The 24484-nt window shown below is 39.6% G+C and overlaps 1 protein-coding gene across 3 annotated transcripts in view; it reads left to right on the top strand.

Moving 5' to 3' along the window:
* The window catches only part of rarga (retinoic acid receptor gamma a), a 54162-nt gene that overhangs the window by 16703 nt on the left and 12975 nt on the right, over positions 1 to 24484 (top strand). For 2 of the 3 annotated variants that reach the window (XM_063014858.1, XM_063014857.1), the window contains exon 4: positions 6909 to 7211. In XM_063014858.1, coding sequence (XP_062870928.1) covers positions 7055 to 7211 — 157 coding nt within the window. In that variant the 5' untranslated portion in view covers positions 6909 to 7054. Of the gene's footprint in view, positions 1 to 6908; positions 7212 to 20202; positions 20778 to 24484 lie in introns of those variants that run through there. The other variant, XM_063014859.1, reaches the window with a different exon arrangement.

Consider the following 24484-nt stretch of genomic DNA (forward strand, 5'->3'; position numbering starts at 1 on the left):
TTTGGTTAAAGCTAGAGTCAGCAGTAAAAACAGAGGTTGGTGGAAAGTCCCAGCTCGGTCTCATAATCCCTGCAAACACTGCGGGTTCACTTCGTGCCCCCCGAGCCCACTGGTGCTGCCAGAGAGGGTGAATGAGTCTATGTGTGTGTGCCAGAATACAGCCGTAATAAGAGACCATATGTGTATGTACTTATGTGTGCCTGCGGTATGTATATGTATGAGTGTGTGTTGGATTGTGTGTGGATATGTGGATGTGTGTGTGCCCCAAGGCATAGGGGGCCGTGCCAGAGATGGAGTTGAGGGTGTTGGGGGAATGAGCTCACTCTATGGAGCCTGTGCTCCATAAACCAAGCGCAGGCTGCGTTAAAAAGCCAGTGTGACTCATTAAAATACGCTGGCGCCAGGTCTTTTATTAATTCATTACTGCGTTCAGGAATTCTGGGAGCACAGATCATTTTTCAGTCAGGTCACAATTAAGATGCCTGTTTTGTTTTTCCTACTGATGCACTTTGGGAAGTCCAAAACGTAACTCTGTACGAAGTTATTTTACTGGTTTATTGCACCGTCTGGGCTGTGGTAACTCAGTGGTTAAGGTTATGGACTGGTGATCAGTAGGTTGCTGGTTCAGGCACACCATTGTTAAGTTGCTACTGCTGGGCCTCTGAGCAAGGCCCTTATTCATCAGTTGTCTGAATCACATTTGGTCACAATTTTAAGTCAAATTAGATAAATGTGTCCGCCAAATGCTGTAAATGTAAACATATTAAATGAAGGATGTATGATTTGATTTTTATTTGCATGTCTTGAGTTTTAGCCACGGAATGTTATTTTGGTGCATTACTCATTCTTGTTTTTCATTCTTGTTCTTTTTTGCTGTTTTTTTTTGTTTGTTTTAACAATTTTAGATGTTCTTTGTCCCTTATTTTAATGCATTCACACGGTGTTCGGAATGTGACCATGTTATGTTTGTTGGTGCCAGGCAGACTAGTTTGAATATGTCAGAAACTGCTCTCTAGGGTTCACACTAAATGAAAAAAAAAAATCCAGTAAGTGGCAGATCCGTGGACAGAAATGCCATGTTAGTGAGAAGTCAGCAGAGACTGACCTTAAGCTGACAGGAAGGCTACAGTAACTCAAATGACCACTCTTTACTAAACAGAAAAAAAAGGATCTCAGAAAGCACAACATATTCAAACTTAAGGTAGAGGGGCTAAAACAGCAGAGGACTTACTTTAGAGGTTTTACTTCTTCCAGCCTAGAACAGAAATCTAAGGCAGTCGTACGAGTGCTGGACAGTTTGGATAACTGGACAAAATTGGTTGAATGTTAACTCGCCTGATGAACCTCTCTTCCTGATGTGATGTGTAGATGGTAGGGTCTTGTATCAACAGTGTAATCTGGGGGTGGTGTAATAATGTGGAATGTTTTTTTCACACACACTGAGCCCACTAATGCTCAACAAGTAATATTTAAGAGTCACAGCCAAACAGAGTATTGTTGCTGACTCCTTATGGCCAAAATCTCTGATGTGTATTTGATTTAAAAGTTGAGCTTACTCAAATCTCTTATTACAATGTGTTAAAATGTTAATTATCAGATTTTTTAGTAAGCTAATCCTTTTTAGACAGTTTTGGAACTCGACAACAACAATACCCTCCCTTAAATGTTCTTTCAAAGCAACGGCCCACACACAAACATTTGTGAATTCAAATGTGATGGGCTGATGAAACAGCTCCTTGTGCTGAATGATTAATATTAACCGCTACATACATTTGTTTTTTATCCATTTGCAGGGCCTGGGGCTGCCACAGATAGTTATTTTTTATAATTGAACAAATATTTCATTGTTGCACAATGTGACAAGGTCATGCTAATGACAGGGTGCATTAAATAGGGTAAAGTTAGCTATTAGCTTCCGATCTGGGAGACAAAGACTAAGCAAGACGAAGGAAATGTAAATGTAACAAAAAGTGGATGGAGATTAGCAAATAGTACAACTTGAAACTACAGTGCTTATTGTGACAAAAAATATCTCACTGAAAAAAAGAGGAACAATAAAATGCCACTTTTGACATGCTGTTCCAATAGTATTCAATCCCATGACTCTTTACAACGGAGGAAATAAGTCAAATCTTATCAGACTGTCTGATCATTTGATAGTAATACAACTTATAAATCAATGCAACACATAAAGTGTTATAGAATAACAGAATATATTATAAATAAATAGATAGCAGTAGTGCTAACTCTGCATTTCAGTGATGATCCGTGAAAGGTATTCCATGTAGTTTTCAAACGCTGACACTATAAAGCAGGTCCCTAGTTTTTTATGTACTGTACCTTGTGTTCAATTCCTCTACAATATCATGTGTCATATGTCAGTCAAGCATAGGGCTAAACACAGAATTGACCATCTTACATAATAGGAAACTTTAAAAATTGCTGATGTGTTAAATGACATTAAAACAAAGTGGATTGTAATATGTAATGGTAAAATGAAAAATGTGTATCAAATTAAAGCTGAAGTATACAGTCAAATGTTTATTAACTTGCTTCGCACAGCATCAAAATAATCTGCATATAACAGATTACAATGTCTCACAATAACATGTCTGTCAGAGATCTTTGAATTTATGAACACCCAGCAGTTATATATTTGTATGCAAAGGTTTGGACACCCCTGATCAAATTGTATATATTTTTTACATTTATTTATCTGAACAGTAATTGTTTATTCAAAAGTATGTTTACCTGTTTGCTTTCAATAGACTATGTATTAACAATGAATACAATTAATAAAGAGTAATAAAAAAATCAACAAAACATGGAATTTGACTGGTGGTCTCTAAACTTTGCATTACATTTTATAACTGTTCTGTTTTTAGAAATGTGGAGACATCTAATAGACTTTAGGAAACACCTGGTATATGCAAATTAATTTGAAGATTTTGAAAGACAAGTTCATAAATTTGGTTTCTGTAATGACAATTAAAATACTTATTCCAAATCTGACCTAAAATCTATGAATTTAAATTTGAAATCTCAATTGTCAATTGTCCAACCACTGTGACCAAACATTCCAAACTGAAGCTTTAAGTCATTCAACAGATGTGAGACAGGTGATATAGATGCAAATATTATAACATGTATGTTGAGATAATGAGTCTAATAATTTAGGTAGCGGTGTCACCTAGGGTTGGGCGATATTGCCGATTTTCATACCGTCATACCGTCTTTACCATCAATTACACTTTAACACAAACATTAACACATAACATTTTGGCATTGTAATCTCTCTCTGCCCACACAAAACTGAATAATAGCAGGCTACACACTTCAATATATTTCAAAAGTTAACTGCTTAGTTTATAGTTACAGATATTTCTTAAAAGTGTATGAACGTGTACGATTAGTTATGCCTGTAATCCAGAATTAAGTTCTATACCGTAACAAAAAATATGAATGTAAATGTTCATGTTGCGATGACGGTGATGTAAAATAGTGTTAAAATAATTCAAAGTCCAAACATTTCAGTGGTTAACGAGAACGCTACTTTACATGTCACACAAGCTCAGTGCAAAACACGAGCACGGAAACGGTACAAATCCGATCTCTTCCCTACACACTCGCTCCCTACGCCCTATAGTGCGCTTAACATTCTTAAAGGGCCAGACAATATATTTTATAATTCAAATTACACGACAGGTGAGACATTCTTTTTTCTTAATATAGCGCTTTTATTTAGGAAAAAATAGTTCTTACATAGGCAGGAAAATCTATGGCAGACGAGTCAGAACAGTGGATTGGGCGTAACGTTATTATTACTGTTTGCTCCTTTTTCTCAACACTTGTGCTCGATTTACACTGAAGATATATTTAGTAAATAAGTGCATGTCCGCGCATGCACGCGCTTGTGTTCATTTCCGGTTGAACTGATAAAAAATGTTGATTTTGAAAAATTAAAAGACGAGCCGTTTTTCAGTTTCTGCTTGTTAGCTCACAGCTAACACTAGCCAGTGTGGCTCTTCACTCGTCTCTCTGTGTTATCACCAGTGGGCACCCCACAGCCAATCAGCGAGCTCCAACCGCCTACCCCTCCCACCCCTCCCTCACTGTGGATGCGCGCATGTCCTAAAGTCTCAGTTTTCAAGGTAAACCTGAAGCAGAAATTTGGCGCTTCACATTTAAAAAATACCGTCACCATTTTTTAATACCGTCACAATTTTTAAATACCGCGGTATACGGTAATATCGTCATACCGCCCAACCCTAGTGTCACCTCAAAACTAAAAAGGCTTGGGTGGCCAGAGTCCTTTTTGTATGGTGTTTGTAAGTGTCTGTAAGTGTCTGTGTGGGTTATCTCTGCATGCTTCATGCTTCAAAGACATGCAGTCAGGTTAATTGAAGTTATTGAATTGCCCTAGTTGTGTCTGTGTGTCTGTGCATGCACTGTGATGGACTGGTGACCTGTCCGGGATGTTTCTTGTCTTTAGCCCAATTAAATGGACCCACCGAAACTGTGACCAGGATGGAGCAGTGATAATGAATGATTGATTGATTGAATGAATGTATACAGATACCTGTTATATCTGACTTCCACTGCTTTAATGATATAATAATAAGAATCAGAAGTTTTAACTTTTCATCATATTGCAGAAGTCAGACAATGTAGCCATTTCCTAACTTTGACTGAACTGTACAGGAAACACATCTCTTATTGTATGTTATTAATGACAGTGTACCAGCTGAGGATGTGACCCTAGACTGACTTTCTTCTCCTCATACTTAAAAATGCTCGAGTTTTTGTTCTGTCGCAACAGACCAGGTCTCGAGGCACCTGCGTGAAACTTGGGCTTTTGTGTGCCGACTACTAAATGATATCTGTTACATATGGAAAAGTTCTGCGAGGTCATACAAGGCGTTGTATAAGCAGACGGGGCAGAGGGTGGGGAGACATGGTGAAAAAAGGGGGGTTAAGCCACGGTCTTTGTCTAGGCTAGAAGAAACTGGGGAGCCCTTAGAAGACGAGAGCGAATGAAAAACAGACCCACTCGCAAAAAGTACAAGAGAGACAGAAAGACGTGAAGAAATAAGGAGAAACAGAAAAAGAGCGAGGGATGGCAAGGCCCTGTGGTGGTGGCTGGCTGGCTGGCTGGCTGGGGGCGGGTGCCTCTCCGCCGTGCTCCTTCCTGAGACGTGGCCACTCAAGGGCTGCCTGAGCCTCGGATGCACATGTGGAACAGTTTACCGTAATGGAACTCTAAATTAGTGGCGGTTTCAAGCTGCCTGCAGCAGTAGGCTGTAATTAACTGGCTCTGTTGAAAGAGAAAGAGCCAGAAAGACATGCAGAGGGGGTATGTGTGTGTGTATGTGTGTGTGTGTGTGTCTATTAGGAGATGTATATTTAGAGGACATGAGAAGAAAGACTCAAGCAGTGAGTAAAAAATTTGAGGCCTGGTGTAAAGATGGCACACATGGAAACTTTGCAGTCTGTGCTTCTCTTTGCATGCCATGAATGTGATGGTTAGAGTGACCATGGCAACCCTTTTATACAAAGACAGATGACCAATTAACAGAAAAATAAATTAGGGTGTATTGCCACCATAAGCATCTTCAATGCACAGTGGCAGGCAATGATTCTAAAAGTATCTAAAATTGTACCAAAGGGACAGAATACCAGTTTTTTTTAAACAGTGATGGAGAGTGCTGGCTAACACACAAATCCAGCTGGGTCCAGATACGGTGAAGGCCAAAGTATTATATCAAAATAGATTTACATCATCTAGTTACACGTTATTAATGCTCTGTTAATGTTCTGTTAATGCTCTTGTCATTCTTGAGGAAACCACTTGTATCAGTGTAGAACTGTATCAACATATTGATCAGGTGCTTAAACCAAATAACTTATAATAGTCATTACTGTAAACCTTCCCTTTGAAGATAATAAAGAAATAAATCAATATTTTTAGCTATTATTCATTTGCAAGTTTGCGTAAATATAAGACAGAAATCTAGGCAGTAGTCATGTATGTCTTGGAAAGCCGTAGCTGCTTTTCCAGGCATCACGCCACCGTTGCTGCCCCCCAGTGCCAAGGTTTGAGTCGCTCCCCTTAGCCAATCCATACTTTAACTGGCAGGCCTTCTCCGCAATGCGTTTATTTCCAGTTCCTTGCTGTTTTTCCCCTTCTCCCCCCCTGCTGCACAAGCCACCACACTTCCAGAAAGCTCGGAATTCTTTGGCTTGGTGCATTCATGGAAAAAAACCCACATGTAGAGAGCAGGCCACTGGCCCCCACCCACTCTTAAAATGACTCTGGGCAAGCCTTAAAAAAACGGACAGCGCGGCACAAATCTGTGAGAGTTAAATCTAAGAAGATTGGAGGAAATACTAGTGTTGATATAGAGACAAAAGCAAATTTTTGGCGCCCTCCATCTTTTTTGTCTTATGTCTCTCTTTTTTGGGGTGAGTGGGGCAGGGCAGAGCCTGGAGCCTGGCTGAGCTGAGCTGGCAGTAAAAACAGAGAGTTTCTTTCTTGTGGAGTTCTGGTGATTTAAATCATATGGCATAGCCTGGAAGCACTGCAAAAGTCTGGAAGCCTTTCAGAAGTGCAGGAACAAGCGTTCTCTCTCTCTCTCTCTCTTTCTTGCTTTCTTTTTCCTAACCACTCTCTTATTTTCCCTTCCCCTCTCTCCACCCCTTTTTTCTTTGCCTCTTTCATTTTTATTGACGCTCTGCTTTTTTCTGGTACGTTTTGTACTTTAGGAGCCTTTATACACACACACACACACACACACACACACACTTTTTGGCAAGTAGAGATGCAGTGTCACTTATCCTTTCTGATTTACTCTGTAACCACTCGTTTTGCTCTTCTAATTAAAAGACGATGCTTTTTTGTGTTTCTGCAGGTCCTCTGGCTTGGATTAAGCCAAGAGAAGTAAGCCCAAGTGGCACTAAAGTTAGCCCAAGCATCAACCACTAAACCTCCATCACGCTGGCAGCTTGGCAGGGACGACAGGGCCAGCCAGCCAGAGCCTCTGCCTGTGGCGTCACCATGGCCACCAACCGAAGTCACATGCCCGGCTTTCCACCGGCTGTCTACCCATTCGCCTTCAACTCCATAAGGAGCCACTCCCCCTTCGATCTGATGACCAATGGCAATCTGTTCGGCCGCTTCGGAGCGGACCTTCCCAAAGAGATGGCAGCGCTGTGTAAGTACCATGGTTTTTGTCAGTTTTGCTTCATCCTGCTGCCTTTTTATCTATCCAACAAACTTGGAACGCCCCTTGGCCTCTTCTAAGGCCCCTTGGAAACTAAGTTTAAGGTTGCATGCTAAAAATGATAATCACAGTTTTCACAGGACTAAATTCAAATTCTTACATTTATTCAGTGACATACGAAATGTGCCGAAAGGAAAAGCCAACATAGGGTGTTTGCCAACACAGTCAACTCAAAAATTGTATGGAAAGGATAAAACACTATTCTACCAAAAAATCTCTCTACAAAGTTTTTGTTAATGGCGGTGTAGACTGATGGATAAAAAGATAAATCCAAGATCTTCTACTTGTTTAGCTGGGTTCAGATCTTGTGACTGTGAAGGTCATAGGAATTAATATAATTATTTATTTACTTCCAGTGCACTATAAATTGAGGGCATTGCCAATTGAATTTGAATGATCTGCTGGCTAGGTTTGTGAATGAGTGAGTGAATTGGTGGGTGGGGGTGTGATGCACTGCCATCGATTGCTGTAATCATAAGCGTGTTGTTCTGTACTGTGCCCAGTGTTTCTGGTTAAAACTGGACCCACTTTAAACCCTGGTTGAGATGAATCAGTTACTGAAGGTGAATAAATTATTTTTAAAAGAAGACATCACAAATTGTGCATGGTATTTACATATTAAAAGTATATAAATATAAAGTCAGTAGCAACACTTGCCTATACCAGGTGCTTAAGAATATTTAACCTGTCCAGTAATTTTAACTGATTTTGGGTGAAATGTCATTTCATTAAATTAATACTTAAAATAAATCTTTAAAATGTAATGAGTCAATTAATAGGTTGAACTATTTCATACCAATTGTGCCATCCCATAATCAGAAATAGTAAATAAAATGACTTACACAATCACCTGTCTGAGCAAAAGTATTCAGACCCCCACCAAATACATGCTTACACACACACAATCACCTGTCTGAGCAAAAAGTATTCATACCTCACCAAATACATGCTTACACACACACACACACACACACACACACACACAATCACCTGCCTGAGCAAAAGTATTCAGACCCCCTGTAAATACATGCTTGCACACACATAATCACCTGTCTGAGCAAAAAGTATTCCTCAGGACCCCCTTATATATGCATTCATTTACATTACATTTACATTTTCGGCATTTAGCAGGTGCTTTTATCCAAAGCGACTTACAGTTGTGACAGCATACAATCTAAGAAATTGAGGGTTAAGGGCCTTGCTCAAGGGCCCAACAGTGGCAACCTGGCAGTTATGCTGATGTCACAACAAAAGCAATAAAAATAAATTTTCTAAAAAAATTAAATAAACAAATCTGTATGTGATCTGTGCTCTATTAGAACATCAGATAATGTATTAGCTGCACACTCTGTGCTTTAACTTTGTGCCCTTAACTGCATCATCTATTTCTTTATTTATACTCTTCTATTTTTAACATAAATAGTAAACTAACTAATATGATTAGAGAGGGGAGATTTTAATCTTTTAGAACACCTATTTTATGAGGTCTTTACTGTTTATATGTGTAAAGTTTTTAGTGCCGTCATAATAAATTTTGGACCTGCCAGTGGCTCTGGAGCACTTACAGGAGGAAACAGCACAAGCTAGCTTAGTGTTTCCTTTAGATGATGAATTTCAATTACAGTGATGGATGGGTTTTAAGGTACCAGGAATATGTCATTATTGTCATATATTGGTTAATATTTGTGTTTTTCAGTCCACACATGAATGGTAATTTCATTTCTTTTAATTCCACATGATGTAATATTACAGTAAATTATTTTAAGTGATTGATACTAAGAATAATCCAAAACAGACCATGCACATGTCATGCACTAACCAGGTAATTAAGGTTAGTGGGGATTTTAGGTCCTAGGGGGCACTGCTGCACATAAGATAGCAGACCAGAGCGTGTGAGAAATAACAACTATACCAAAACTTACAGTTTGAGAGCATTCCAGAATAATAACAAGGTTTCTTAAGCACCGATAATCCTGAGCACTAACAAGAGGCGCAGAAAACCCTTAAATGTATTTTGGAGCTGGAGTCTGTTAAATAGGGTATGTGCATGTTTCTGGAATTTTAACACAGGTCCTAATGAAACAGTGGCTAGGGGGAGTCGGATGGATTTGAAACCTTATCTGGGTGCTGGGGGGGTTTGTAGGTGTGGGTGGCAACAACTTAGCAAAAGACAATGAGTTTCCTCTCACACGTTTTACACCACACACACACACACTCACACACACACACACACACACACACACACACACACACACACACATACACACATATACACACACACACTGAGTCTCCTGGTGTGTTGTCTCTCTCACTCTTTAGCAAGCCCAAACAGCACTCTGGCCTTTCAGATGTCAATCAATACCCACTGTGCTGCCAACCTAATCCTGTAGGTATTTATTTACAGAGAGAGAGAGAGCGAGAAAGAAGGGGGAAATGTGCAGAAGAGAGAAAGAGAGAGAGAAACAGAAAAAGAGTAAGAGCACCTGGGGGTGACGTTCCTAATGTGGCGGAATCCAAGAACACACCCTGCTATGAAAACACATGAACACACCAACAGAGCCTCTCTGTCTCCCTCTCTTGAAAATTAAAAACATACACGTTCATATATAGGCAAGCCAAGACTGAGTCGGTGTGGTGGAAAAACACTCTGTTTGAAAAACAACTTGTGCAAATCTGGAGGAATGGCTGAATCTATTGAAGTGGGATGACCTGCCAATTACCTATTTGAATATTAGACTCTGGCTCCTCATGTACTTTTCTGATGTATTTCAAAAAAAATATGGGTTCCTTATTTTTCAGAGCTGGAAAAACATATTCCAGAGGCTGCCTCAATCGAAAACATATTCCAGGGACTGGTTTGGTTAAGAGTCAAACACAAAGTGACCCAGATCGGCTGTTTGATTTGACATTCTTTATAGAAACTCACAAGTTGTTTAACTGACACACTGCCACTGCAGCAGGAATTGCAGTGCTTGGACTACTTTTGAAGGAGTTGGTCCAACAGGCCTCCTCATTGTTGTCAAAGCAGTCTGTTGGCTAGACTGCAAAAATCTTCAGCTCATAATGGGCCCAGTGCAACAAGGAGCCTGTTTCCTAATGTATGTGTGCTCTGCATTCTTTTGCAGACTTGTGTGTAATTGCCTGTGGAGCACAGACATGCTTTTGGCTTTGTTGCATGTGCTATGTGATGCTGTGCCGACAGGTTTGAGCACCTCTCATGATCCTTAGCGTTGGCACATGTCTCTTAGAAGTACCTGTTTCAAAAACATGAGGATGGAAGATGAAACTCTTTGATCTATATATTTTTTTTTACCATTTTCATATAATGATCCAGTTCATCTTACATCTTAATAGCATGCTTTTTGCAAGCTCTGCAAGGTTGCCATGTCAGGTGAAATGTCACATGTGGTGACAGTGTGCTTTAAAACTCTATTTAGGTTACACTTACATTTTCAGCTTTTAAAAGATGCTCTTGACCAGAGCGACCTACAGAAGTGCTTTCTCAGTAAACATATCTAGACACAGTTTAAGAACACAAATATGCAGAAACCCTGTTAGGTTAGTGCATGTTGAGTAAAGATGTGGGTCTTTAATCATTATTTGAAGATGGTGACAGACTCAGATGTTTAAACAGACAGGTGAAGTGTATTCCACTACCTGGGTGCTAGTACAGAGAATGATGCCTGTCTTTCTTGGGTTCTGAGTGGTGGATTAAGACAAGTAAACTTGTGACTTGAAAGGTGTGTGATACAGAAAAGGGTGATGATTATTAAATAATTAATTTTTTTATTCATTAATCTATTTCAAATAACCACTCTAGACTAACTGTGCACTAATAAAATTACTACTAGCTTTTCTTGCACAAATTAATTACTGGCACCTAGTAATGTTTTGCTAATACTTTTTGTCACTAAGAATACTAAGCATCTTCCCATTTAATAACATATTTGGTTATGGAATAGTTTTAAATAAACTATAACATACAAAGTTTTAACCAGATCCAAAACTTCGTACAACTGTACCTAATAATATGTTAAATATGTGCACTGCCAACAGTATAATTTCACTATAACAACATTTCAGTCTGCAGTATTTGATTTTGAATGCAGACTTTTATTGTTTTCTCTCAGCAGGTGCTACAGTCCAAAACTAAAATTACAAGCATGAATCCAGTGTCATGGTGGATTCACATGATATTCTCAGCAATTTAGCTAATAGCAAGCTTTAAATATATACCATAATAACTGTAATATTATGTATGTATCATTACCACATAACTTAGTCCTGTCCACTAACAGATGAATAGCCTTTTTACATTTGTCATTGGTCCACAGAAACCAGTGGAAGTACAGCAGAAGTCTCTAATTCACTACTATATTCTCCACAATTTACTCAATGCAGTTAGATTATTCACCCTGTATCCTCCAGCTTTGATATAAGGGTAAGATTGCTGACTCAGATTGGACCTGGCAAATCCTGGTTTGAGGCTTGACCTCAACTCAGGGATTTGACTGCAAGAGTGCTGCCTTTATTAAAGAATTTGTCAGATACAGTTTGCCTTGTGTGGACGGTGCTACTTCAGCCCTGTCCACTTTTCCACTGATCCCCGACATTACTCTAAGTCTTTACCCAAACAGCTGGAAGCCCATTAGCAACACTTACCAAGTGATAACATCTATGCTAAGCCTTGAAAAGCTGACTAAATTTGAACTCTGAGCAGTCGTGTTTTTAAAAGCCACGTGGTTGTTGTGTTTATCTGTACAAAGACTAATTCTGACCAGCTTTATGGAAAAGTCTGCCAAGTATCTCCCAAATTACTTGTTTTTTTTCCCATATAGTTTTGTTTAATGGATTAAAATAACAATTTAATTAGCCATTAAACAATGATATGTAACTACTACTTGTTTGGCTGAACTTCAAGTAAACTCTTAAGTCATTTTATTCTCTTGACTCTATGAGCAGTTACTGCCTTCTGCCTTAGCAGGGCAGCATGAGACCATCTGTAGCACGGATGCCACAGCACTGTTTGTAGCTGCTGTTACTAAGTCCTGAGCTTGGCTAGAAACTTACGTTAGGTAGGTTTTCCCTAACAAAAATGGATTTGTTGTTTTACAGTGATTTACAGTGTATTAAATGAATGATCTGCTTTTTGCCCTGAAAAAAAAAACACACTCAGAAAAGTTCAAACTTCAAATAACATCCCAGATACTTTAGCAGCACATACAAAGTAATGCTAATTAAAAAAACATCCTTAAAAAATGCATTGCCCTCTCTCTGCCACAATTCCTCGCCTACTGAGATGTTTTTTGTTTAGCTAAGAATTGGTTCCAGCCTGTAAGAAAAAGTGCACTAAGAAACGATTGTTTAAAAAGCACAGAGAGAAAAATCTAGAAGAGAGTGGTGGTTAAGGGCCTGAGTGCAAACATCTCGCTGGTCCTGATTATTTATTCTCTTAAAAAAAGTTCAGTTGAAGTATTAGGTTTCAGCCCAGCTCTTGGCTGCCACAGACCTCTGAATGTGTATGCAACAGGGAGTTACAGAGAAACTAAATGAGGAAGAAAAAATAGAGAGAGAGAGAAACAAAAATGAAACAAACTCAAAGTATATGCTTGGGCTTGGGACGCTTCCTCATAGGCATTAAGACTCAATTATTTCCTGATTCCACCTTTGCTTTTATTCGCTCTACTTTGCCTTTGATAGGAACTGACTAGTTTGGTTAAAAGCCTTTATTGTAAACAGCTCTGTTTAACTTCATATTGAATGAATCAGGCACGTGGGCCCTTGATGTATTTGCCAGTCTGTTTACAGCTCTTTTGAAGTCTTTGCTAATAAATCGTCGCAGCAGGAAACAATGCAATCAAGACGTGACGTTCCAGATGATCCAGGCTCATTGTTGGTGGTCAGAGCTGAATGCCCTCGCTTTCACCCTCTTCCGGGCTTTAAGTACAAAGAACAAAGCCAAAGTTCAGGAGAGACTAATATAAAAGCTGAACATGAACTTAGTTAGTTAGTTGATATCCTGTACTGATGCTGATTCACACAGAGCCATGTACCTTGTAATTGTTTATCTGTTATTTTTTTAGGTAATTGGGACAGTGTGCCAGTGTATCTAACCAATTTAAATATTAAGTCATGGCATGGCTTGCCATCACAATTAAAGTAATTATAATAATGTAAACAGTGTAAACATGAACCTGTGCTCCCTTAAAATAATTAAGTACAAAATCCCTCATGTTGTATAAAGATTGCTTCATGGTTTGCCCTCTCATATTGGTATGCTCTCCTATCCCAAAACCTTATCCTTTCAAGTGAAATTTCTTGGCAGATCTGGTCCATTCTGGCCCAAGATGCAACTCACATTTGATTATTTGTAACAAATTTGCTGTGAACTGAGCATGAAAAAGATCAACGACTCACTGCCAGGCGATTTACAAAATTATTATCAAATGGAATGTGAGCCTGTTGCACATTCTTCCTCAAATCCTGTGGCTTTGGCAGGGTTTCCCTTTTCTTTGTTTCGCATTTTCTCAAGTTTCTAGTTCTCCTGAGAACATCTTAACTCAATCTCACTATTCCAGAGGGACAGAGGAAGAGAAAAAGCAAGTGATTGGATAGAGCCACTGAGTATTGAGTACACTAGGCCACTGGTGTCTCCACATGATGACAGATTAAGATGAAGAGGCAAGCATAGAGAGTGGAAGGACTGTTTGAGTTTTCTAAAGACAGGAACGGGCACGTGCAGAACAAGAACCCGACCATGGCGGCCAAGTAAGAAAGGGGATTTCTCGATGGGCCATGGGAGGAGACTTTTTGAGAGGTTGTGTCCTTGAGAAGCAAGAACAAATTCTGCCAAAAGTTGTAATTTTGTGTGATGTGTTTCCATTTTCAAATGCCTCAAGATAAGTCATAAGAGCACAAAGAAAGAGACTGAGCACCAGACTCAGGCTTGACAAAGATGTATTGACATACTGCTTAAAAGATTCCAGCACTGATGAAGTTATGAGAAGTTTTGCTGTTTTTAAAAAGAACAAAATGTCATTGCTTCTTTTGGGGCTAAAATGGTTTTCTTAAATGCTTTCTACAGACTGACACCTGAAGGCAGATCTACAGTTAGCTCGACTCAGATGGCAGCATGAGATTAGGTGTCCTTTCCCAGCTTAACATGTGTCTGCTGGCGTTCTGCCTGCGTGAGGTGATTGATGAGAAAGATGTGCTGCTGAAGGATTGTCGTGAGATTGGAAGCCACTTCCAATCACTAAACTGTCCAAGATACACACAAATAATACCCAGAACCTTTTGGATTGATCTTGGCATATGTGTCTTTAGATGTAATAGTTTGATGACAGTTTTGCTGATGTATGCTTTCTTTAAGGAAAATTATACTCTGTTGCTTTGTGCTTTCACATGTGCAGACCTGTCATGGTGGAGCTAGAAAAGCTGTGGAACTGGAACTGGTGTTCTAATTTTTTATTCTATGTCAAACAAAAATGTTTAATAATATGATATTATGGGCATTAAAACATGTATTGGTAAAATTTCACAAAGATTTGACACATACTTTTAAAGTTTGACTTAAGAATGGTCTGTAATTAAATCATCACAAGAAATGCTTCAACTATGCATGTGTAGTCTTGTGATTTGGAGTGTTGACTGCAAGTCAGGCGTTTTTGTCCCATATCAGTGCCTGATGCCCACAAATGCACCTTTGACTGAATGGACAAAAATCCAAAATCTTAGACACATTCCAAAATATTAAAGAAAACATTCAGAGAGAAGTTGACTATGAAATGTTGAAACTTCTATTGTTTATGTGAGCTGTAAAATGATGCCGACTCCATATTATTGCCCATAGTTTTGGAAGCTTGTGATCAGGTGCCTGCATACTTTTGTACATGAAGTGCCATTTAGATTATCTATTTGCAGCAATAAATGTTTTGTATTGGTTTGCATTAAATTAAATCTAATAAAATGTATAGGCATTTGCCCCAAGATCAGTTTAAATCATATATGGAATGCTATTCAAAAAAATAGTTTATAGTGGGATATTAAACCATATTATTGTTCTTTAAGAGAAAATAAAGCTGGAGATCTAACAAAGGTTAATATCTACTTCACAACTTCCTATAAACCTCAGTGAAGTTTACATCTGGTGACTGGGGTGAGCAATAAATGTTCAAGTCTTCATTCTGGCATTCATCAAACCACTCTTGAAGAATTATAGCAGTATAATTAAATATGTTATATTATTACATTACATATGGGAGTACCCTGCTGTGGATTGGTGGCCTGCCTGTGGTTGTGTTCTTGCTTTTTTCTGGTCAAAGAAACACCCACTACAAGTCAAATACACTACAACCTTTTGAGTAAAAGTTGTAAGTAATTATTTAAAATTATTAAGAATTTCAAAAACAAATAACATCACTTTTCTACACAGTCATCTTCCAATGCATTTTTCCCAGCGTCAAACCAACTTTTTAATGCCATCAGCAAACAATGTTTTTGGTTGAGCGTGTAGCCACTGATGCACCGCTGCTGTCACATCATCATCACATGAAAATCTTCCTCCTCTTAAAGCTTCTTTGAGCATCCAAAAAAGTGAAAATCAGATGGCGCTAAATCCGGACTATAAGCTCTTTCTTACTCTCTCAGACACAACCAATTACTACTACTCCCACCCTCACCGTTTCCAACCAAAATATAAAAGTGCAGAAACATTTTAAAGATCCCTTGTGGTCAATTAATGGTCAATTCATAAATATACAACTAATATTCAAATTCAGTACAAAGTGAGACTTTTAATGACTAGGCCAGTCTCCTGAACAGCCCCTGAACAGATTCCTTTATAAAAGCACACATTTGCAAATGATGTGGTGTCTGGCTATGCACCATGTTTGCAGCAGGTCATAACAGGAGGTGGCTCTACTAAGTAAAAAAGATGGCAGTAGTCGTGAAAAGTGCGTTTTAGTGTTGAATTTGGAAAAACCTCTTGCTGTATTAGTTGTGTTGAGTTCTTTAAATTATTCTTGTTTGATTGGTTTATTACCAACAGCTCAACGTTTGTGAATTCTGCTAACAAACCTAATTCTGATTGCAACTGTATAAATGTAGCAGAAGTCTATGGTATTGTAAGTCTAATAGGTTCAGTCAAGCTAGCCCTTTTCATTTAGGCACAAAGAAATCATTAGCTGTAATCTATCATTATCACTGACAAGGACTTAGGAGGTCATCTCACGTAGTTAAATTACATTATATATACTGTCTACAACACCAAATTACTCAAGTTGTCACGTTATGTCACTACACCATTATCGCTTTGCTATGGTTGTCTGCAGAGATGGGTCAGCTTTCTCCAGTTCCCTCTGTCTTGTGTCAGTTGTAGCAGACTAGCCTCTGATAATGCAATGCACATTGTGATATTTTTAACCCAGCAGATTTTCTCATATAAACTCTCACTATCTGTCAGTTTTTGCTGCCTTTAATTGCACAGTAGTTAAAACTTATTTAACAACTGTATTGCTCTGCAGCCCGTCTGGGTGGCGCACGGCTCCAGCCTACTGAGGGCATATGACATAGAGCCAACTAAGTGAGATGGATTTCCTGCAGTTCGGGGCCTGTTTGTCATTGCAGTTTTGTCACACGAGAGGGAGAGAGGAAAAAGAAGAAGGGAGGGTGGGTGAAGACAGACTCAGAAAGTCTGGACCTCAGCAAGGATGAAGGAAAGCAACAGAGTCTTGTCTTTCTGAACAATTCTTAAGTCTCTACATAAGAATGAAACTGCAGACAGCTGAGTTGGATATGCGGCGTGCTTCTTTTAAAATCAGACGTGAGCTGAAACAGAGAAGGAAAAAGTAATTAGAGAGAGAGAATGATGAAGAGAGCGCAGGATAAGTTGGGGGAAAAGTTAGTGGCCCTGTGGGGGTTTCTCCTGGAGTTCACTTCTCCTGGCCAGGGAAGGAAAGGGAGGGCAGGGGCTCAGGTCAACAGCACTATGAAGTTGGAACGGATTAAATATCCAAGCCAACTTATTTTTCCCCTCCAGGTACAGGAGCCATGACTAACAAAACTCTTCGATTAGAGAGAAGAAAGAGCAAAATAACAGTGTATGACTACATCTTTGTGTAAGTGCGCACAGATAAAAACAAACTACAGGTGATGAAGGAGTCTAGTGCACTAAGATAAATGTGCTGGATCATGTTTCTGTTAGGCTATAATTGGGATACTAGGATGATGACATCTGGTGCAGGGAAATTCCACAGTCTGCTTACTGCACAAAGCAAAAAAAAATAAAAGTCATTTTGTGGTATTTCAGATTACTTTATCATGACTTTATTTTAGAAATGATTTCTAAATGTCATTTAAAATGTAAGACTTTGCTAATACTACTGCTATAGGGTAGTACACAGCAATGTGAATAATCACAGATGAGGGGTCAGACACTACAGAATTAATGAGTTGCTGATTCCAAGTGCCTACTGACAAATACAAGCAGTAAATCAAAAAGTGCATGTGTTACCTTTTTACGTTAAAGCAGAAATCGTGCAGAGAATAAATGTATTAATGCTAAATAAAAAGCATGAACGATTCATTCAGTGCTTAAGCAAGGCTACACTTAGAGGGTATAAATAAACAGACTGCAAATTAATAACGTTAGGAAGTCAAAGTATCAGGACTGTTTTACAGGGTGTGATTAATAATTTTATCTTTAAACTCTTACTCAAATTGACCCTTTTTTGGCTGTCTCAATATACTTTTTACCTACTAAACAGTGTGCTTAAAACAGTAAGCAGTCTCGGTGGCTGAAAAAAATCTGGTTGCGGATCGGTGCACTCCTCATGATCGATGATGACAGGAAACCACCAAGACTAGTCACTGATTAAAAAGAGGTTTGGGCTGCTCCACAAAACAAATCAGGAATAAAAAATCGGGCTGAAAATCATGTACCGTGTACTTGGACTTGGCTCCACACATTAACTGATTTCTTATAATATGGAATTCATTAAAATTTCATCCACAATTAAACTTAAGTAAACTTAACTTACTTTGGGACAAATTCTGGACTATGTGATTGGGCTGTTTTTTGACACATGGAACACTTTTAATGTTTGGTTTCCACATTAAGGTTTACTGTAATTTTCTGATAACTGCATATGGCATCCCAAAAACACTCAAAGCTAAGATTATGGACTGACTGTGACTTCTCTGGAATGCAATGCTGTTTGTACAGACTTTCACCCAGTGTTTTTTTTTAACTCAGCTGAGCAGCAACTGGATGCAACAGTAACCAACTGTATGTATGCAATAATTTATAAAAATGATCAGCCTAAAGTATAGAAACACAAGCTAGAACTGTTGTTTAGGCTGTAAACATGGGCAGCAAAATCAAGACGTTCTGCATCATGACAGTATGTGTGAATGTGGCCTTAGACATGACCATGGCACCCTTGTTGAAACTTGAAAAGGTTTTGTTTTATTAGCCTAACGACCAGTCTCGCCACCGTACTACTTTTTGATCTGTTCTTTTACTGCCCTCTTCCTTTATTGCATGACAATTGCATGAAGGAGCTGAGCAACACAACTGATGTTTAGTATCAGCACAAACAAAAGGGCAATTAACCATCTCTGTCTACTTCACTTTTCCTCTCTCCCCCTTCCCTCTCTCTTTCTTGCTCTTTTTCTGTCTTGGCTTGTGTAAAGAAAACAGATGAGAACCATAACAAAGTCAAGAGCTCGAGAATCAATGAACAGCTCAATGAGCACCAGTCTCAGTGCAGGTCCGGGCAAGAAGAAAAGAAAGTGGAGTGAAAAAGAGAAGAAAATAGAAAAGCCTGACCAATAATACAAACTGACAGCAAATGGTGCCCTTTTCAAAGACAGTCTAAAGGTAGGATGAGAGGGTGAGATTAATGTGGCAGGACAGTTAGCTCAGCCACCTCTACTGCTTCTGCCATCAAGTTCAGCTGTTTGCTTGATTTGAAGTCTATTGGGTCTGGGTCTGGCCATCCCTCAGCTGTTCCTTCACTGACAACTACTGGCATTGACAGTGGTGGAGCTATTTAGTTCATAATGTCCTGCACACTTTTAATATATTACTGATGGCTCGTATGTGCCAGGGTTATTTGAGAAGTTTAATGGAGATGCATTTAGGTATAGAATTAGAGCAGGCCTGGGTGAACGATGTATGGAGATAAAGTAACATTTTGCAGGTAAACTGGGATTTAAGGCATTTAAACCAGTTTAGGCAAGTTTAATAATTTGTTCTTATAATAAAGGATTATTGGATTTAAGGTATGGATTCTTTAGATCAGATCAAAGCAGTGAAAGGCTGTTTTACATCTAGCCCACATTTTTAGCGAAGGACCCGCCGTGGTCATCAGTCATTTGCGCTGTCTCGTGGAAACAAAAGAAGGGAGCTTTTTTTTGCCCTGGCATCTGCTCCATGCACAATGCTCTCTCTCTCTCTCTGTCTTTTGCACACACTCACTCTCTTTCACTCACTCACTCTGGACTTTAATATGGTTATGATTAGAGACGGAGTTGAAGAGGGAGGAAGGGGGGGGGGTCTCATATTTACTGCAGGGGAAATGGGGGGAGGTGCGGAGTCACAGGCATGCTGAGCATAGCAGGAGAAGCGAGTGCGAGAGTATAAATTTGGCACTTGTTCATTTGGTCTTCTGAAATATGAATTACTGTAGAGGCAAGCACGGAGATTCAAATAAAAGTTTCTTCTGTAAGCAGATCAGGCCTGGCAAGCATGCACACACACACACACACACACACAACACACACACACACACACACACATACTGGTTCTGGCTCCTCCTCCAGTCTATCTCCTCCTCTCTGCACCTCCCTCCCTCTCTTGCTTTCTCTCTCCACCCCCCTTCATGGGTGCTGGACGAAGGCAGTTGGTTTGCTCCTCTCAGCCTGGGACTCAGCGAGTGCTATCTGGAGCTCTTATTTAGGTCGGTTACAGAAGACTAACAGCAGCTTGCCCAAGGGCATCCGGAGAACTGAAAGAGAGCGAGAAAGAGAGTGAAGAGCAGAAAGAGAGAGAGAGAGACAGAGAGAGAGAGAGAGAGAGAGAGAGAGAGAGAGAGAGAGAGAGAGAGAGAGAGAGAGAGAGAGAGCGAGAGAGAGCAAGCCACAAACCAGCTCCACATTCCTCACCAGAGAAAGATAGACTAGCAGCAGTGAAAATATAGGGGGAAGATAGAAGAAGAAATCAACAGCAGGCGTTGATCCCTGAGGAATTTTAGAGGAATTTCTGCCAGTACTGTTTGTTTTCACTGCAGTTGTTTTGGGGTAGGAAGCAGTCTGTGCAGAGTCATTGTGTAAAGGGAAAAAGAAGCAGTATGTTCGACTGCATGGAGCCTCTGGGGATGGGACCCCGGCAGCTCTACGATGTCACCAACCGTGGTGCATGTATGCTAAGGAAGGCAAATCCCTTCTTCACGGGCCTGGACCACTTTGCCTGGACGGGGGCTACTTCTATTCAGTGTAAGTGTTACAAATAGTTTTGTTATTATTTTAGCCTGCACTTCCTAGTGATTGCATTTCCAACTTTTTAATGCATAAAGGGTTGTGCCGCTGGGCTACTCATGTAGACTTCTCAAGCTATGGGACATACGTCATGATGTGTATTTATGTGAACACGAGTGGCCAGTGGAGCATGTGTGTGTCCATGCAGCTTGATGTGATTATTTGTACATGAATGTCAAACAGAGTGTCTGGTTTCAGCACGAATGCAGGTAACCTAATTCCTGACCTTGTCAGTTGTTGAAAAGTTAAACAGCCAGGGAGGGGGGGTTTGCAAAATATGAACATGGCATAGAGAGTGTGTATATGAGACAGACAGAAAAAGAGAGAGAGGGAGAGAGAGAGAGAGAGAGATGAAAGTTAGAGATAGGGTGGGGAGAATTTGACACTAATTATTTCAATCATGCAGACAGCATTTGTCTTTTTCCTGATTGAAGACAGACAAGTCTGGTATCCCAGCTAGCCTGTCCATAACCCAGGTTACGTCCAGTTTCCTGGTTAAACTAAATAAACAGTAGGAAAATTGTATTACAAATGTATTAAAATATTTGGTCCAGAGTCAAAACACAGCAGAATTGTGTGCTTAATAGTCACTCATAGTTTTTTTCCATTTCTTGTTCTCTCTTTCTGTCTTGTCTTTCTTTCTTTGTTGGCCCTCCCTACCCTGTTTACTTTTGACAGCATTCTGGATCCCACAGGGGCCCTGTCCTAGCACAGACAAAACCAGCATCAATGTTCATAGGCTATCAGGGGGGTATTTGTTTGTAAAGTATGTTAGTGTTTTTTTAATGAGACATATTTATGCTCAGGAAAAAGCATTTGCACAAGGAAATGCTAGTAAAATATAACACAAGTTTCAGCCTTTAAACTGGAAGAGTTTGCTGCATTTTAAGCTTTTTATTTGTTCAACCTTCTCCTTTTTGTTTCTTGGTGCTGGCCCCTGGGGGAGAGTCATCTGTCTTCATTAATCCTGAAGACACCAACATTTCAGTGGCTGTCAGCCACACTGAGTCGCCATTTAATGAAGACAGATGCCCTGTCAGGGGCCTGGCTGAGGCTCCATGCTCCACACCGCCTCCTTAGATCAGAGCATGATGAGATCTGTTTATTCAATCAATCAGATCTCACCAGCCATGAGAAAGTGCACACACACACACACACACACACTCCTCGGTATTCCTCGACCATACAGATTTCTAGCCCACTACAGTTCCAGGAAATTAGGAGCTAGAAATGTAGTGGGAAAGCGTGGGCTGGCCTGAGGGAAGGACCAGTGTCCTGTTTCAGCTCTGCATCCCCACTAAAAGCTCAGTTAACAAGGCCAGCTTGTCCTGCTCTAGCAGCCATTTGCCCCTCATTGTCCCCCTTGATGAGACAGATGAATTGATATTCAAGCCCAATATCTCATTAGGACCAAACCAGCTGTGGGGCATGGCTAGGCAGTTCAGCCGGTTGGCTTCTGCTTCTCTCTCAACACTTTGTGTTCTCAAACACTGTAGTCTACAGGAAGGAAACTTCCCCTCATAAAAATGGCCAGGTTACCAGTGAGATTCAGACACTATTTTTTAACCTTTGAGAATTATTCTCACCACAGCATGGTAACAAGTTCTTTTTATTATTATAACCACAATACCCCTTTTTTCCAGGGAGACTTGAATCATGCGAATAACCAGTTTCACGGTGAAGAGCAGCAGTTTTCTACACCACACCAAATTTAAGGACATAAAAGATGCCCTGGTTACTTTAGGATGTTTGGTCAGCTTTCCTGTTTTTGAGTATCTCATTCCACCCTTAGGTCAGAGGTAAGAAAAAGGCTAAAACCTGGGCAGAGTCACTATCCAAACCATGGGCACTATGCTTGGCCGAAGGAAGACAAGTCAAATGACTTTTTTTATTTTATTGTGTAACATCCAAAACAGCAGCAAGCACCTATGGTAGGGCCTTTATGTGCAATTGAGCCATCAATGATTTGCATATAACTACTGGCTACCAACAACCTAAAATCAAAGTACATTTTAACTTTCTGATTATCAACAGTTTTTACATGATTAACAATGGAATCATACATTTCTAAGGATTTATTTCCTATACAGTAGGTAATAAAATCAGTGTTTCAAATACACAAGCCTATTGCTTAAAGACTTGTTTTGGTTACAGAATATAGAAGGTTATTTTAAAAAGGTATGAATGTATCTTTGTCTGTTACAGGGAACCAGAGAACCTTTTTAAAACCCAATCATCAATAATTATTAGAGGCATTTTTAAAAGATAATTTTCATTTTCAATCTCCCTGCTGTCTATGTCTTATAGTAAACAATGAGTTGCTTGAGTTGTTGACATTCTGATAAAAAATTACATTACTTCCTAATTTTCTGACACTAGATATTGGTTCCAGACCAGCAGCACTCGTGGAGTAAAAGCATAAAACAGTTTTGGATCGGGCTGTGTTCTGAGCACCGCTAACATGCCAGTAAAAAAGGCTATCAGACACACACAGACCCTCCCCTTTGCTTTAATGGGTATCTTTAACTGGTTCATTACAATTACAAAGAATTCAATTAAAAGATTAAAATCCTTAAACAGACCAATCTGTGGATTAATAATGGATCATTGACTGCTGTCAGATTTGGGGGTCTGCCTCAATCTAGACCTGATTGTGCTTATTTTTCTGTTGTATATAAGGATTTATAAAGTTCGATTTAAATTGATTTGGTTGTTGTAGGAATTGATCCCTACCAAATAGAAAGCTATCAGTATGAATCATTACATATGGAGTTTATATGACGTGCTGTGCTAATGATGGGATGTACCTGTGTTAGAATGGGTAATAATAACTGTGGGACAGGTTGACTGTCTCGTGGCAGTGAACTGAGAAGCTCACTGCTTGGTAGGCAGTTACCCTTTGGAGACTATAAATTGGCATCTTTTGACAGTCCTCCGTGTCTGTGTATCTGTGTCAGTCCCAAACCATGTGGGAGCTTAATGCAAAGGGAGAGGATCTGTTACCACTGTGTTGTTGACTGACAGCTTGGTTCAAATGTTGCTAGGGCTAAGCTGTTGCACAAACAGTCCCCTCCTTTACCAGGACTCACACAACCACCCAGCTACACACACACACAAACACACCATGTCCCAACCACAGGAATGAGTTATTGCTTATTAAATTACTGTCAGTTTCTGACCCAGAGAGAAAGATTTACATGGCAAGCAGTATTTTCTCCTTGTAAGCTAACAGGTCTTAAAGGCCCTTGGCCAGAGGGAAGTGGTATTCAGCCAAGAACCAGCAAACCTCTGCTCCAGCTTTAAGATTCAATATTTAATGTTAGATCATATCTCAAGTCACCAAGAAAACTGCAGTGTAGTAAAGCTTGAAATCAATCTAGATTAATACATTTTGCCAGGCAAACATTAACTGGTGTGAAAAAGAATACTGTCTAGCCATTCTGGGCAGTGTGGTTTTTGCAAACTAGGAAACCGCTTGATAAAAATGACACCCTACCAATTGCCCCCAAAACTTAATTTGAGTCTCTAGTAATGTGTTATACCAACCTTAGTCACAAGTTATTAGTAATAAAAGGTGATTATTTGACTTGGCTATGTCACAGCAACTTAAACTCACACAACCTATGCCACATTTAGAAAAAAAAATAGTGTGGTAACTTAATGCT

The sequence above is a fragment of the Trichomycterus rosablanca genome, chromosome 19 (assembly GCF_030014385.1).
Source record: "Trichomycterus rosablanca isolate fTriRos1 chromosome 19, fTriRos1.hap1, whole genome shotgun sequence".
NCBI classification, from domain to species: domain Eukaryota; kingdom Metazoa; phylum Chordata; class Actinopteri; order Siluriformes; family Trichomycteridae; genus Trichomycterus; species Trichomycterus rosablanca.